At 47.9% G+C, this 16,333-nt stretch overlaps 1 protein-coding gene across 1 annotated transcript in view; it reads left to right on the forward strand.

The window, feature by feature from the left end:
* The window catches only part of LOC115093639 (collagen alpha-1(XXVIII) chain-like), a 271,500-nt gene that overhangs the window by 212,245 nt on the left and 42,922 nt on the right, over window positions 1-16,333 (forward strand). Inside the window, exon 31 of the mRNA XM_029605681.1 lies at window positions 280-360. Coding sequence (XP_029461541.1) covers window positions 280-360 — 81 coding nt within the window. The remainder of the gene's footprint in view (window positions 1-279; window positions 361-16,333) is intronic.

A 16,333-nucleotide genomic window follows, 5' to 3' on the forward strand; every position in this document is an offset into this window, starting at 1 on the left:
TGATTTGTTTAAGACAATTTCAAAGACAGCACATCATTGATGAATGACAAACACATTCTGTTAATCAGAGGAAAGGATCTTTGAGTTTGGTCAATAGTCCATGTCATAATCTACAACTGGTTTCAACAACTGATAACGGGATGGTTTGAATTAAATAAAATATCAAAACTATGTACCTGATTTACTAAGGGTTTTTCCCATAGACACAAAATGGGAGAAAAGCCTTAATGAATTTGGCCCTATGTTTGATATAGTAAATCATGCATTTCTTTTTAACAGGGTGATCGTGGTACTGCAGGTGAAAGGGGAAGAAAAGGAGAAAAAGGCGACTTGGGTGATCCTGGCTTTCCAGGAGAGTCTGTAAGTAAAGTTCATTGCATGTCTTCTAAAATCCATCAGATGCAAACAATTGAGGTCATGGTCATGAAGCTGCACTGCCTTCATTTTATGCAACTCTGTCTCACCTATATTTATTGTGGATATCCTAAAAACCTGACTGGCTAGGTGTTCACCAAGGACTGATTTGAGATCCACATGTACATGAGATCATTTACTTGGTTACAGTGTACACAAAATAGTCATTGTTAATCATTATGCTTTAAAAAACTGCACATAATATCCAACACCAAATGTGCATGTTTTGTAATTACACTTTTATTGGTGTTAATAACTAAGCAATATCACTTTAAAATAATGCACTATTACACTAACAGCAATATAAATATAGAGGGAAATTTTCAAAGCCAATTAATTAGGCTTCATCCACATGAATGACTTGTGTGTGATAACCAAAGCAAGGGATTTCACTTTATTAAAATGACCCTGATAGCAACTTTAACTAACCAAACTACTTACTTTGAAGAAAATCAACTACGACCCGACCCCACTAAGACACAAGTGTGTGTACCTTTCCTATAGAGGGCAATTTTCAAAGTCATTTACCTATATGTAGCTCCTGGGCTGTGTTGACCAGAGGTGGACGCTTGGGCCGAGGTGGGGTTGACGCAACCCAAAGGTAAGGACCTACAGGTCCCCACTGTCGGCAGACAGAGTGGGCTGATAGACAGAGATCGCTGCAGCTTCACCTACACCAGCCCTTGTTGCCCGCGGGTTGAGCCTTTGGGTGCCGGGGCTGGCAGAACTTAGGTGGCCTCTGTGTGTAGTCGAGGTATGAGTTAGTTCAGCCCAGAGACAGCAGTTAAGAGATGGTTCAGTCTTATTCTGGACAGGGTAGTGTCCTGGAAACTCGGGTGCCAATGGAATGGAGGCAGACAGGGGGCGCCCAAGCAAGAGCAGACCAAAGCCTGAGTAAATAACGTCCAGGGAGTAAGCAGGAGAAGCGTCAAAGTACAGGCTTGAGTCAGGGCTGGCGGCAATCCGAAGACAGTGGCAAGCAAGGCTGAGGTCTGAACGGAGATAGTCAACTATAGTCAAGCGAAACAGAAGTCTGGGTCTAGAGATAGGCAATAGGATAGACAGACGAAGCAGAGGTCTGGGTCTGGAGATAGGCAATAGTGTAGTCAGGCGAAGTGGAGGTCTGGGTCTGGAGATAGGCAATAGCGTAGTCAGGCAAAGCAGTGGTCTGGGTCTGGAGATAGGTAATGGCGTAGTCAGGCGAAGCAGAGGACTTGGTCTGGAGATAGGCAATAGCGTAGTCAGGGAAAGCAGAGGTCCGGGCTTGGAGAGAGTCAATGGTGTGGTCAGGTGAAGCAGAGTCAAGTCCGTGTAGTCAATCTGAGGAATGAAGCAAGGTAGGAACAAGGAGACAGGAACGAGGAAAGGAACATAGAGACGAGACGAATCTCTAAGAGGCAACGAGTACTCGACCAGCGAGGAGACCTGTTGCAAAGGTAACGCTGGGGAGTGTAGCCTGCACGTAAATACTGTAGCTGAGTTGACGTCATCATCCGGGGCCGCGGCTAGGTTCCCGACTCGGTCCCTACTTAAACATTAATGGTGCGCACGCGCGCCTAGGGAGAGGCACCGTGCGAGTAGCAGCGTCTCTCTGCAGGCCACATAGAAAGGCCCGACGAGAAGTGGTGGATGGGCCAGGAATGCCAGGAACTGCGGCAGGGTCAGAGGCATCGGGGGAGGCCCGAGGACGGAGCTGACGGCCCACCGCCACCAACGAGCAGGAACTGGAGCTGGAGTCAACATGCTGCAGGTCTCCTGCGGATGGCACATGTAATAGTACACCCCTTTACGCTCCCCCTTGGAGGTCGGGGTTTGCCCGGATGGGCATGATGAAAGTTCAGGAGGAGGGTTTTGTCCAGGATGTTTTGAGCTGGTTCCCTTGAATTTTCTTTGGGTCCATAACCCTCCCAAGATATGAGGTATTCCCACCAGTGGCCCCTATGGCGGATGTCGAAAACGTCTTGTACCTTGTAGGTCATATCAGTCTCGGCCACCAATGGAGGTGGTTCAGGAGCCTTTCGGGAAGGCCAGGACAAGACAACAGGTTTTAGAAGAGACAAATGAAACGTATTATGTATTCCCAGCGTAGGAGGCAGCCGAATCTGGTCCAATGCGTCAGTGACCGTAAAAGGTCCAATGTACCTTGGAGCGAACCTTTGAGAAGGTATTTTGAGTCGGATATACCGAGTACTTAACCAGACTTTCTGGCCGGGAAGGAATTCAGGAGCCGAGCATTGGTGACTCTCAGCAGTTCTCTTGGCCCGGGAAGCGGCTTGATGTAAGCGAAGATTCGTCTGTTCCCATAAAGCCTTGAGGGCATCCACAGTAGCCTGCGCCGCAGGGGATGGTACTGATAAAGGTATGGACAGTGGTGGTCGTGGTTGCTTTCCATAGACGATGGAGAACGGTAACGAGCCTGTAGCTGTGGCGATGTAGGAATTGTGAGAAAACTCTGCCCAAGGGAGAAGTTCAGACCAATTGTCTTGGCGGTTGTTGATGTAAGCGCACAGGAAGGCCTTTAAAGAGCGATTCATTCGCTCAGCTTGTCCGTTGGCTTGGGGGTGGTAAGCAGTTGTTAGACTGATGTTGATACCGAATTTTTGGCAAAGAGTGCACCAATATCTAGCAACAAATTGTGGACATTGTCTATCAGAGACAATGTCCTTGGGTAGGCCATGTAATCTGAAGATGTGACAGAAGAATAGGCTTCCAGTTCTGGAGCAGATGGTAGGCCTGGTAGAGGGACGAAATGGGCCATTTTTGAAAATTGGTCCATAGTTACCCATATCACGGTATGACCCTTAGATGGAAGCAAATCCACAATGAAATAAGCGATTCTCACGAAGGCGTTGGAGGACGGTATGGACATCAGTGCGGTGTGTAGCCAAATCTTTAGAAAAGACAAGGATATCACCCACGTATGCCACAACCTTGGTATGCAGCAAACCTCTGAAAATTTCGTTCATCATTCATTGGAAAACTGCGGGCACGTTACAGAGACCGAAGGGCATCACCAGCTATTCATAATGCCTGTCCCGGGTGTTAAAGGCGGTCTTCCAAATGTCGTCGGGACAGATCCGTACCAAGTTACAAGCACCACATAGATCCAACTTAGTGAATATAGATGCTCCATGTAAGCGATCGAATAATTCTGAGATCAGCAGCAGAGGGTATTTGTCCTTATGAGTGATGGCGTTCAGGCCGCTATAGTCAATACACAGTCTGAGCACCCATCCTTCTTGGTCACAAAAAAGAATCCTGCCCAGGCAGGAGAGGTAGATGTCAGAAAGCTCTGTTATAGCTGGTAGTTTAGCAATCTGTTGTTATTTAGAATAGTTGTGGGTGGATCCTTGGACCAGTGGCAGGTGACCACGCCCTCCGGGGAAATCCCGAGAAGGACCACTGGTCAGTCTTAGTGTAGGAGACAGACACACACTAGTTCTTTTATTAGACAATATAGTAAACGCCTCACCGCGATTGTTTTGTTTTATGTAAACCGACCTGATTTGATATTTGTATCGAGAACGTCGGTATATAAAAATGCTAAATAAATAAATAAATAAATAAATAAATAAATAAACCACCAGAGGTAGCAGTAGTGAGCTGGAAGCGCCCGGCTGGGCTGAAGTCCCTCAGGTACTGGAACAGCGATCCCAAGGTGGCTGAGCTGTAGAGAAACTAAGAAAGTGAGTAGGCAAAGCAGGCGGCGTTCAGGAACAAGTCCTTGATGGTAACACTCATACAATAGTCTCTTAAGGCAGCCCAGGAGTTGGTATGCGTTAGGCCCTCGAGGAGCGAGTACCTGGTTCCAGGGAATGCTCTGAGAGATAGATACAGACTCACTGATGTTAAGCAACAAGATTTCTTAGAAGCAATATACCAACCACCAAAGGTGGCAGTAGTGAGCTGGAAGCGCCGGCTGGGCTGTAGTCCCTCAAGTATTGTAAAAGCGATCCCAGGGCGGCTGAGCTGCAGAGAAATTAAGAAAGTGAGTAGGCAGTAGGGATGTGAATCGTATTTCTGACGATTGAAAATATCGTACGCCGACACCATATTTAAAGATGGCACCGGCCATCCAGTTCTCCTACCATGTGCCAGGGGCCGGCCAATGGCACAGATACCCTGTCACATGGTAAGGGCAAAGGGCCATCAGCGCCATTTTTATTAGTGGCAGCGACAGCCCGAGAGCGGGGATCACTCCCGGGACCACCACTGGACCACCAGGTAATTTAAAACATTTGGGGGGGGGGGGGTCGGGAGAGTGGATGAAGCTAAGGTAGCTGTTTTGAAGGGTCGGGGTGGGTTTTTTGTTTATCGGCTCAGGCGCAGCCGATAAAAAAAACCCGATTGGGCCGCACAAAAAAAAATTCACAATGTGAATCGGAACCAGAATCAGAACTGATTCCGGTTCTGATTCACATCTCTAGTAGGCAGTATTTGCAGAGTTCTGGAACAAGTCCTTGGTGGTAACACTCACACAATAGTCTCTTGAGGCAGCCCAGGACTCCCAGGGTCCAGGTACTCACTCCTCGAGGGCATTAGGCCCTCGAGGAGCGAGTACCTGGACCCAGGGAAAGCTCTGAGAGATAGATGGAAACTCACTAATGTTGTAAGCAGCGATGACTTCTTAACAGAAGTGGTATCCAGGAACAAGTCCGGGACATGGGCCCTCGAGGAGCGAATACCGGTTCCGGACTGTGACCTGAAAAGAAAAAGAGAGAGCAAGGCCCCTGAGGAGCAGGTACCTCTAGTGAAGTCCAAGAAGGCAGAGTAGCTGGGTTTGCAGAGAACGAATCCCATCCGCAGCGACCAGGAGGAAGCGAACCCTTTCTAACTCGTCTTGTTAGCAAAAACTGAGACCTTAAATATCTGGAGCTGATGACATCATCTCAGGGGGACGCCCCTGAGGTTCGCGCCAACGCCGGTACATCAGTCGGGCCGCACGCGCGCCCTTAGGCATCTGGTCAACATGGCGGCTTGCAGCATCCAGCCGATCCGGGGATGCCGGAGGAGGACGACCTAGAGACACCGCAGCAGCTAGCCTTCCATCAACCCCAGAGGGAGTCGCCAACGAGGGTAAGGTGGGCGGAGCAGAGACATCGGACAGCAACGGATACAACAGTAGAGGGGCAGATGAATCCCTTTGCAAAATTTTCTTGAATGTACTCCGTCATAGCCTTTGTCTCTGGGAGAGACAGAGGATAGGTGCGTCCTCGGAGAGGCGTGGTCCCAGGAAGGAGGTCTATGGGACAATCGAACCTCCAAAGACCCGGGAGAAGTCTGCTTTTTGCTTGGAAAATACATTTTCAAAATCCGCATAAGGAGCGGGTATATCTGAAGAAATGGCAGTCAAGGGAACCATGGATGGCGGTACCACTTTTTGTAGAGAGGACTGGTGGTATGCAGGGCCCCACTCCACCAGTTGCAATGAACTCCAATCAAATTGGGGAGAGTGCCTTTGGAGCCAGGAGAGCCCCAGGACTACCGGATGGATGGATTTTTCCAATACCAACAGTTCAAGTTCTTCTGTATGAAAGGCACCAGTGCACAATTGAACTGGCTCAGTGGTGAGGAGTATTCGACCAGGTAACGGTTCTCCATAAATAGAAGCTATACACAAGGAGGTCTCTAGAGGATAGGTTTTTATACCCAGGAGCTGAATGAGATCCTTGAGAATAAGAATGAAATTACCTCCTGCTCCGGAATCCAACAGAGCAAGAACTGGGAAGGACCGAGAATCCCAGCTCAGGGTAACCGGTACTGACAATTGAGGGGCCGGAGAAGTTGCACCCACGTTCAGGAGCCCTACTGAACTTAGGCCGGGAAGTTTCCCGGATGGACAGGACAGGTCTGTTGATGTTGATGGTGGCCAGGTGCTCCACAGTACAAACATAGACCAGTTTGTCTCCACTGGAGGCGCTCTTCCGGTGTCAGCCACCCATGGCCCAACTGCATGGGCTCTTCTGTCTTGGCCACAATGGAGACCCTACTCGGAGCAGGGCTGGTGGTCGGTGGCAAACGGGATCGAACCAGAGAGGGCTTCTTGGGCATCCGACTCTCCCGGTGACACTCTTGGAGACGATTGATTCGGCCTGTCAAGTCTATAAGGTCCTTGAGAGAGGAAGGGAGCTCCCATGCAGCCAGCTCATCCTTCAGCTGTGAGGAAAGTCCATCCAGGTAGATAGTTCGTAGGCAGTCTTCCTGCCAGGTGAGCTCGGAAGCCAAAGTCCAAAACTCAATGGTATAATCGAAGAGACTTCTTTGGCCTTGACAAAGATGTAACAAGCTGGTGCTTGCCATGGCATGCCGCCCATGATCATCAAAGGTCCATCGAAATACAGCCATGAATTGAGAACTCCCTTAGGAGTGAGTCCGATTGTTCCCATAAGGGTGAAGCCCAAGCCAGCACCTTCCCTTCAAGATGAGACAGGATGAAGGTGACTTTGGTTAGTTCATCGTGGAAGACTGAGGGCTGCAGAGCGAATTGCATATAGCATTGTTTGATAAACCCTCTGTAGAGTCTGGAGTCACCATTGAAACGGGGCACTGGTAGGGCCAGCAGGGCTCGAGGCATCGATGATGGCTGTGGATGAGGAAGAGCCGGTGTAGGAACAGGATTGCAGCAGTATAATATAATCTGCAAATAACAGACTACCTCCCCCACCTGAATGCCATGTATACCTGGAGAGTTGCGGATTTTGCAGATAAACAGTTCCAATGACAAAATAAAGAGAAGAGGTAATAGAGGACAGCCTTGTCTGGTTCCTCTGTATAAAGAAAAAAAGTCAGATAAAGAACCATTGATGCATATTTGTGCACATGGATTTCCATGTAAGGGAGAAATAAGCTACACAATTCAACCATTAATTCCAAAAACAAAAATGGGGGGTGGAGTGGGGAGGGTTACATGTAGACACTAAGTAGAGGAGCTCCGAGTGCCAACCCCATTGTTTTGGAAATAAGTCACTGAAAATGACCCTGATTGCAACAAAATATGCTGTACTAGAGTTAAGAGTATATGGATAAATTTGTAGTGATTTTTCTGAAAGCTATGTTGACACACCTCCACAAATTAAAAGAAAAAGAGAAATCGAAGATAGCTGAAGAAAATATGGCCGACATGCCTGAAGATTCAGCGCGAGAAATGGTTTCTGATTTCACTGTCTCTGCGGCATTGGCTATAGACAGCAACTTTGATCAAATAAAAGAAAACTTTATGAAGGCAAAGAGCTCCATACTAGAGATGTGAATCGTGTCCTCGATCGTCTTAACGATCGATTTCGGCTGGGAGGGGGAGGGAATCGTATTGTTGCCGTTTGGGTGTGTAAACTATCGTGAAAAATCGTTAAAATCGTGAGCCGGCACACTAAACCCCCCCTAAAACCCACCCCGACCCTTTAAATTAAATCCCCCACCCTCCCGAACCCCCCCCCAAATGCTTTAAATTACCTGGGGATCCGGCGGTGGTCCAGAACGGCGGCGGTCCGGAACGGCCCCCTCAATAGAATCGTGTTGTCTTCAGCCGGCGCCATTTTTCAAAATGGCCGCCGCAATATGGCGGCGGCCATAGACAAAAACGATTCGACGCAGGAGGTCGTTCTGGACCCCCGCTGGACTTTTGGCAAGTCTTGTGGGGGTCAGGAGGCCCCCTCAAGCTGGCCAAAATTTTCCTGGGAGTCCAGCGGGGTTCCGGGAGCGATTTCTTGCCGCGAATCGTTTTCGTACGGAAAATGGCGCCGGGGGTCCGGAACGACCTCCTGCGTCGAATCGTTTTTGTCTATGGCCGCCGCCATATTGCGGCGGCCATTTTGAAAAATGGCGCCGGCTGAAGACAACACGATTCTATTGAGGGGGCCGTTCCGGACCGCCGCCGTTCTGGACCACCGCCGGATCCCCAGGTAATTTAAAGCATTGGGGGGGGGGTTCGGGAGGGTGGGGGATTTAATTTAAAGGGACGGGGGTGGGTTTTAGGGGGTTTTAGTGTGCCGGTTTTCCTGCCCTCCCCCTTCCCCCGATTTACGATTTTTTAACGATAAATCGGGGGAATTGGTATTGTATCGTGGCCCTAACGATTTTTTGACGATTTAAAATATATCGGACGATATTTTAAATCGTCAAAAAACGATTCACATCCCTACTCCATACAGGACATCTTAAACATGCAAAAAGGAAAGACCATGAGACTAATTATCAAAGGATCTGAAACCCTCCCCAAGTGAAAATTTTTCATGGCTGCAGAGATTTTCCTCACATTAAAAGATGAACTGTGACCATACACAAACCCAGTTTGATCTGGAGCAATCAATTTAGGTAGGAAGTATTTGCATCTGTATGCCAGAATAGATGTGTAAAGTTTGATGATAATATTCAATAATGATATCAGCCTATAAGAGGCTGTACTCAATGGATCTCTCCCAGGTTTGGGAGCACAACAAATACTGCTTCTCAAAGAGACCAAGGCATTCTTCCACTATCTCCCATTTTAAAAAAAATATTTTTCAGAGGTTCCGATACAAGATCTCTTAAGGCCTTGTAGAAACATGAATCTAGCCCATCCAGACCAAGAGATTTATGAGAAGGAAGATTCAAGATAGCATACATAACTTCTGCTCTAGTTATTGGCACATTTATTTCTTTCAAAAATTCCTCAATTTTACTTGGGTATACTGGCTCAGCTGAATATAAGGACTGTTAATAGTGTACAAATGCACAATATATATCCTCTGATCTAGACTGTAGTATATCTTTTTTTTATCCCAAATAGCATTTATAGATTTGAAGGAATTTTGTTGTCGATCAAGATTTGCTAACATTTTGCTCGACTTGTCACCATAGCAATAAAATTTGTATTTAACAAATTGCAAAGAGTTGTAAGCTCTCTGGTGCAATAAATCATTTAAAGCCTTCTGGGCCTGAAAAAAAAGCTTCCATGGTTGATTTGGAGTGCTGTGTCAACAATTTTTGCTTAGGCATTCTAAGTTGTTTATCTAATTGTATAATAGCAGCATTACGTATTTTCCTTTAATTATCACATAATTTATTATGTTTCCTCTTAAAACTGCTTTGGCTGTTTCCCAAAACAGAGAAGGATTATTCCTGTGTTGTGCATTTGTCTGAGCATAGAGATCCCATTTTTCACTTAAACGTTCCTGGAATTTGGTATTCAGCATGCATTCTCGACAATTTCAAACCAGTCACCCTGTGTGTATTCTCAAACACGCACGATACTGGACAGTGGTCTGAGATTAGGAGAAGTTCAATCTCTGCTTTTTGTATACTGGGAAACAAACATTCAGAAATAAGAATGTAATCAATTCTGGTGGAGGTGTGATGTGCTCTAGTGTGGTGAATAAAATATCTTTCTGTGGGATGCAACATTCTCCAAATATCAAGTAAATTAAATTGGCTGCATAATAAAGAGATACCCTTCCTATCCCACAAAAGATCCATTATACAATTTAAATCTCCTCCCATGGGTAATGGATAAGATCCTAATTCTGTCTTCTTTGTCACCAAATTAGAAAAAAATATTTGGCTACATACATTCGGAGCATAACCAGACATAAGAATTATTTTCTTCTCATGCACTTCTCCTAAAACCAACACATATCGCCCTCCCGGATCACAGACTGACTTGAGAGGTTTAAAGATGATGTTTTTATGAATCAATATGGTTACTCCACAGTTTTTAGAAGTACCAGATGCACAGAAAACCTGGCCAACCCATTTTCTCTTTAATTTTTCATGTTCCTTATCTGTTAAATGTGTTTTCTGAAGGTATACCACTGTTCCTTTTATTCTTTGTAACTAAGAACTTTCTCTCTCTTTATAGGAGTCCCTAGCCTTGCCACATTCCATGAAACTGCTTTAATTGTCATGGAACATTTATTTATTTATTTAAATTCTTTAACATAATATAAATAATAGAAAAGCAGACCAAAACCTCTTATTAATAGGAAGAACTTGCCTGTCCCACTCCAAGCAGCAGGTCTCCCAAAATATGGTGTCCTAAATAAACCTTTATATTGAACCTTTCTTACGGATAATGCAGCAAAATGTTTCACAATATTTCCCCACCACCACCACACCCTTATTAGTTCCCAAAACCCCACAAATCCTTCTCTAGCACTCCAACAGCTCAAACCTGAGCTCTGAGGTGAACGTAACATTCAGGTGCCACCCCCAAAGAAAACTTCCGACACAATTACTTTGGTGAGCAAGAGTAAACCCATTATACAATGCATAATCAATCATACAAAATGACAATTCAAACATAGAGGATGAAAGCTCTCATATTACTGCTCTGTTTTCCAACCTACTTTAGCAGTATCTAGAAAGTAAAGACAAAAAAACAAGCTGAAAACCATTCAACTAGTAACTATGGGGCGGATTTTAAGAGCCCTGCTCGCGTAAATCCGGGCGGATTTACGCGAGCAGGGCCTTGCGCGCCGGTGCGCCTATGTTCCATAGGCCTACTGGCGCACGCAGAGCCCCGGGACTCGCGTAAGTCCCGGGGTTTTTCGAGGGGGGCGTGTCGGGGGCGTGTCGGGGGCGTGTCGGATCGGCGCAGCGTTTTGGGGCGGGACGCGGCATTTTGGGGGCGGGCCCAGGGGCGTGGTTTCGGCCCAGGGCGGTCCGGGGGCATGGCCGCGCCCTCCGGAACCGCCCCCAGGTCCCGTCTCGGCGTGCTAGAGGCCCGCTGGCGCGCGGGGATTTACTTCTCCCTCCGGGAGGCGTAAATCCCCCGACAAAGGTAGGGGGGGGTCTAGATAGGGCCGGGGGGGTGGGTTAGATAGAGGAAGGGAGGGGAAGGTGAGGGGAGGGCAAAAGCAAGTTCCCTCCGAGGCCGCTCCGATTTCGGAGTGGCCTTGGAGGGAACGGCGGCAGGTTGCGCGGCTCGGCGCGTGCCGGCTACACGAAATCGGCAGCCTTGCGCGCGCTGATCCAGGATTTTAGCGGATACGCGCGGCTAGGCGCGTATCTACTAAAATCCAGCGTACTTTTGTTTGCGCCTGATGCGCCAACAAAAGTACGCGAAGGCGCGCTTTTTGAAAATCTACCCCTATGACTGGAGTAGAGGCAGAGGCCACCTTGCCGGCGTCTGAGGCGTTCCTGAGGGGATAACTTCCCCCGGCCCAATTGCATGGGTTCTTCAGGTGCAGTCCCCGGGAGGCTCGAGTCAGTCTTTGAGGAAGGTGAACGCTGCGGGGGTCTGAGGCTGGTGGAAGATTTCCTTGAAAATTGAACCTCTCGGGTGCGCCCGTCAAATCAATTAAGGCATCTAATGACTCTGGTAGTTCACGGGCTGCTAGTTCATCCTTGATTCTAGAGCTTAAACCTTCCAGGAAGATGGTCCTCAGGCAATTAGTGTCCCAGTGAAGCTCGGAGGACAAGGTTCGAAACTCAATCATGTATTCAGATAGGGTCCAGGAACCCTGGCGCAGGTGAAGAAGAGTAGCCCCAGAGGCTGCCTGTCAAGTGGGGTCTTCGAACACAGTACGAAAAAGAGCCAGGAAGCTGTTCAAATCCCGTAGAACAGGGTCGGCGCATTCCCATAGGGGAGATGCCCAGGCCAGAGCTTTCCCATCAAGAAGAGACAGGATGTAAGTTGTTTTCGTGATGTCTTCTGGAAAGAGGGCTGGTTGAAGGCAAAAGTGCATGCTGCACTGGTTAATGAAGCCGCTACAGGGCTGTGGATCCACCGCGAAGCGGGGGGAGCCGGTAAGGGAATCACCAGGCGGCTACCTGGTATCGGAGGTAAGACGGTAGGCATCAGCGGTTTGGGGGGAATCGGAGCTGTGGAGTCCAGATGCCGATTCAGATTTTCCACCGCTGAAACAAGCATCTCCAGGGCCTTCTGCTCGAGGATCCTTTGAGCTGGGCCCGGAATGGCTTGGAGAGCGGAAGCCTCTGCTGGGTCCATGGACTTGGCAATCTGTTGTGGAGGCGGACAAGAATGTGGACCCCTTACCTGAAGTGGAGTTGGTGCAACCTGAGAGGGCAAGCCCTCACAGGTCTCCACCGCCAGGAGGCAAGGCTGGACTTGTTGCAGGGGCTGGCTGGAGCTTCACCAATACCAACCCCGTTCTCCACAGGTTGTGCCCTTGGGTGCAGGGGCCGACTGGTCTTAGGTGGGCCCCTGTGAAGACGGTCGGGTAACAGCCGGGAGTGTCATCCAAAGTCGCTCCAAGCTCAGAAGCCAGGGGATCACCGATATCCAGTCCAGAATCAGAAGCCAGAGGGTCGCCAATAGCCAGTCCGAGGTCAAAGCCAGAAGGGTCACCGAAAGCCAGTCCGATGTCGAAGCCAGAAGGGTCACCGAAAGCCAGTCCGATGTCGAAGCCAGAAGAGTCACCAATAACCAGTCCAAGGTCAGAAGCCAGAAGAGTTGCCGAAAGCCAGTCCAAGGTCAGAAGCCAGAAGATCCGTCTGCAGGAACCAAATATGGGAGCTGGAGCAGGGACAGGGCTCGGAAGGCAGGAACAAGGCTCGGAAGGCAGGAATAGGAACCAACGCAGCACAGAAGACTTCACCGGAGTGAAGCAGACTCGTTGCCAAGTCAAGGAACTGGCAGAAGGAGCTCCCTTAAGTAGTCCCAGGTCTCAGACGTCATCCAGGAGGCTGGACTACACTTGGTGTGGCTGGCCCTTTAAAAGGTTGCAGGAGGCTCAGTTGTGCACCTAGGGAGCGCCCTGCCCGGAGGGGGTTGCAGGAGGCGTCGACCTGCGGCCTTGGCCATGAAGAGGCAGTCAGAGGTCAGCCCCCCTGCCACGGGGGATGGCACAGGCCTAGCGGTGGCAGCTGTGGAAACAGGCAGGGCTTGGTGCGGGTATCGAAGGAGCCTCCCCGCAGCCACACGGGAGCCGTCAGAACTTCCGGCGCCAAGGAAGAAGGTAGGGGGAGCCGGCCACGGACTCCCGCAGCCGGGACACCTAACATCAGTGGGTGCAAGGTGATTAATTAACATGGCTCTTCTCATGGATTTAGGGCATTTGTGAAACTGTTCTTTTGAATTTAGGGTATTTGTGAAGGGATTGATTAATGAAATAAAAAAAATAAGGTGAAATTAATTCCTACTTAATAATTTCCTTTCCTCTAAGGAAAGCAGGCCAATCCATGTCGGTGGGTTTTGCACTCCTACCAGCAAATGAAGAAGGAATAAATTGACTCACAGATGTCACCAACATGTAGTCCTGTCCAACATTGACCTGCTAGTATCTTTAGAAAGCCAAACTATGGACAAACTGATTATACTTGAACCATGACTATTAACGGCCAATGACTCGTTATTTCCAGCCAACTTGGAAGTTCTGAGCTCAGTAAAAAATTTTAACATCTTAGGGGCTGGTTCTTCACTTACCAGTCCTTCAAACAACTCAGAACAAAGAACACTCTGCATTGTCCCCGAAAAAGGGACAAACCGAAACTAAAATCAAGAAGGCAGCCCAGGGCAGATTGTGGATTGGCTTGACTTCTTTAGAGGAAATAAAATTATCAGGTAAAAAGTTATTTCACCTTCTTCTGCACTCAGGCAGGCCAGTCCACACTGTGGATGTACCAAAGCTACTCCTGAAACAGACGGGATATTGCCTGCACTCCCGTCAACATCACCCACGCAAAAGCAACATCCTCTTGTGCCTTAATATGCAAACAGTAATGGTTGGAGAAATATGCAAGGATGACTACATTGTGACCCTGCAAATCTTGACCAGAGACAACAACCAAATTTCTGCCCATGAGACTGCCTGTGCTGTAGTGGAATGCGCCCTGATTGCCTATGCAATGGAACATCTGCATCCACATAGGCAGCCGTGATGACCTCTTTAACCCAAGAAGCCCGCAACACTGGTTCTCACCTATGGAGAACAAACAGACAATCAGTCTTCCTCAAAGAACGAGTAACCTTCAAGTATCACATCAGATGCTACTTCACATCTAAGGCATGTAACTATTGAAAATCCTGCTCATTTCTCTCCCTGTCCAATGTGGGCAGGGAAATAAACTGAATCAAATGGAACTCTGATACCACCTACGGCAAAAAGGAAAGTATAGTCCTGAGCTGCAGAGTTATTTGTAGAAATGCTCACAGCAAGAAAGAGCCTGTAGCTCAGAAATACATCTCACTGAACAGATTGCCACCAGGAAAACCATTTTCAAAGTAAGCAACAATAAGAAGAGAGAACACAGTGGCTGAAAAGTAAAGCAAGACAAAAAATTTCAATACCAGATTAAGTTCCAAAGAGGTATCGGTAGGCACAAGGGAGGCCATACATGCTTGACTCCTTTCAACAACCTAGACACACCTGGATGGGAGGACAAGGGCCTTTCATTAATCCACCCTCTGTACAATGCAAGAGCCACCACCTGCACCTTCAGGGTGTTTAGGGCCAAGCCCTTAACCAATCCCTCCTATAAAAATTCCAAAATCAGTGGGATCTCTAGTCTGAAAAGGTGAGAACCTTACTCCACACCAGTTTTCAAAAACTTTCCAAACCCTAATATAAGCCAGAGATGTAGAAAACTTTCTAGCGTGAAGCAATGTAGATATTACTGCTGGAGGATACCAAACCTCAGCAGATGAGCCCACTCAAGGGCCAAACTGTAAGGCTGAACCAACCTGGATTGTAGTGGACGATCGGCCCCTGATGCAGAAGATCTTCCCTGACTAGGAGTCTCATAGGATTGCCTACTAGGAGTTGTTGAAGGTTGGTGTATCAAGGTCTCCATGGCCAAGCCACCAAAAGCACGGTCTCAGTGAGGTCCATATTCAAAAGCCATTTAGATGAAAAACGTAATATTTATCTGTCTAAATGTCTTATATGGCTATATTCAGCCTTTATCCGGCTAAGTTCTAGCCAGCTGATAAGTTAGGGAGCTAGAATTTAGCCGGATAAGCCGGGCAGTCCAGGGGGCTAATTGGGAGGAGATGAGTTAGCTGGCTAAGTTATTCAGAGTTAGCCAGAAGATTTAGTGGCTAAGTCTGAGTCAAAGAGCTATCCTAAAGTTAACCAGCTATAGTTATCCTCCTAAGATAGGCAGCTATATTCAATAGTGTGGCTACACTGCTGAATATGCCTCCAAAGTTAGCTGAATAAGTTTATCTGGCTAACTTTGCTATCCGGACTGTGTCTGAATATAGACCTCAGTAGGGCTTGCAATCTTCTGAATTGGAGAAAGTATGCAAAGATGACTATCGGAGGGAGGGAAAACAAATAACACCCTGTTTTGTGGCCACTGTTGGACAAGAACATCAATTCCCAATGCTCTTGGGTCTTTTCTGCAACTGTAGAACCATGGTACCTTCAAGTTGCTGTAGCTTGCCATTAAATCCAGATATGGTTGCCCCAATAGAGAAACTATGAGCTCAAAGGTGTTGTCTGCCAGTTCTCAATCTCCTGGGCTTGCCTGCTGAGAAAGTCGGCCTTCACATTGTCCTTCCTGGCAATATGAGAGGCGGATAATGCTTGAAGATTTTGCTCTGCACATGCCATGAGAGAATCTATTTCCATTGACACCTGATGACTTCTGGTTCCATCCTGATGATTTATATAGGCAACAGTCATGGCATTGTCTGACATTTACTCTCACTGCTCGACTTGCCAACCACTCAGTGAACCGTGGACATGCCAAGCAAACTGCATGGGCTTCCAAACAATTGATGGTCCACTGTCATTCCTCAGTATTCCAACAACCTTGTGCTATCAGCTCTTGACAGTGAGCCTTCCTCAACCCAGGAGGCACCCATCTGTTTTGAGCACCAACCAGTTTGGTGTCTCCAAGGGCACTCTTTTCCTGAGGTGGTCCCCTTTGCCACCACCACTGCAACTGCTTGCTCAATTCCATCGGCAAGTGGAGCCTTACTGTGTACTCCTGGTGATTGTGGATTCCATTGTGAGAGCACCATACGCAGAAGTGATCC

The sequence above is a fragment of the Rhinatrema bivittatum genome, chromosome 6 (assembly GCF_901001135.1).
Source record: "Rhinatrema bivittatum chromosome 6, aRhiBiv1.1, whole genome shotgun sequence".
Taxonomy (NCBI): Eukaryota; Metazoa; Chordata; class Amphibia; order Gymnophiona; family Rhinatrematidae; genus Rhinatrema; species Rhinatrema bivittatum.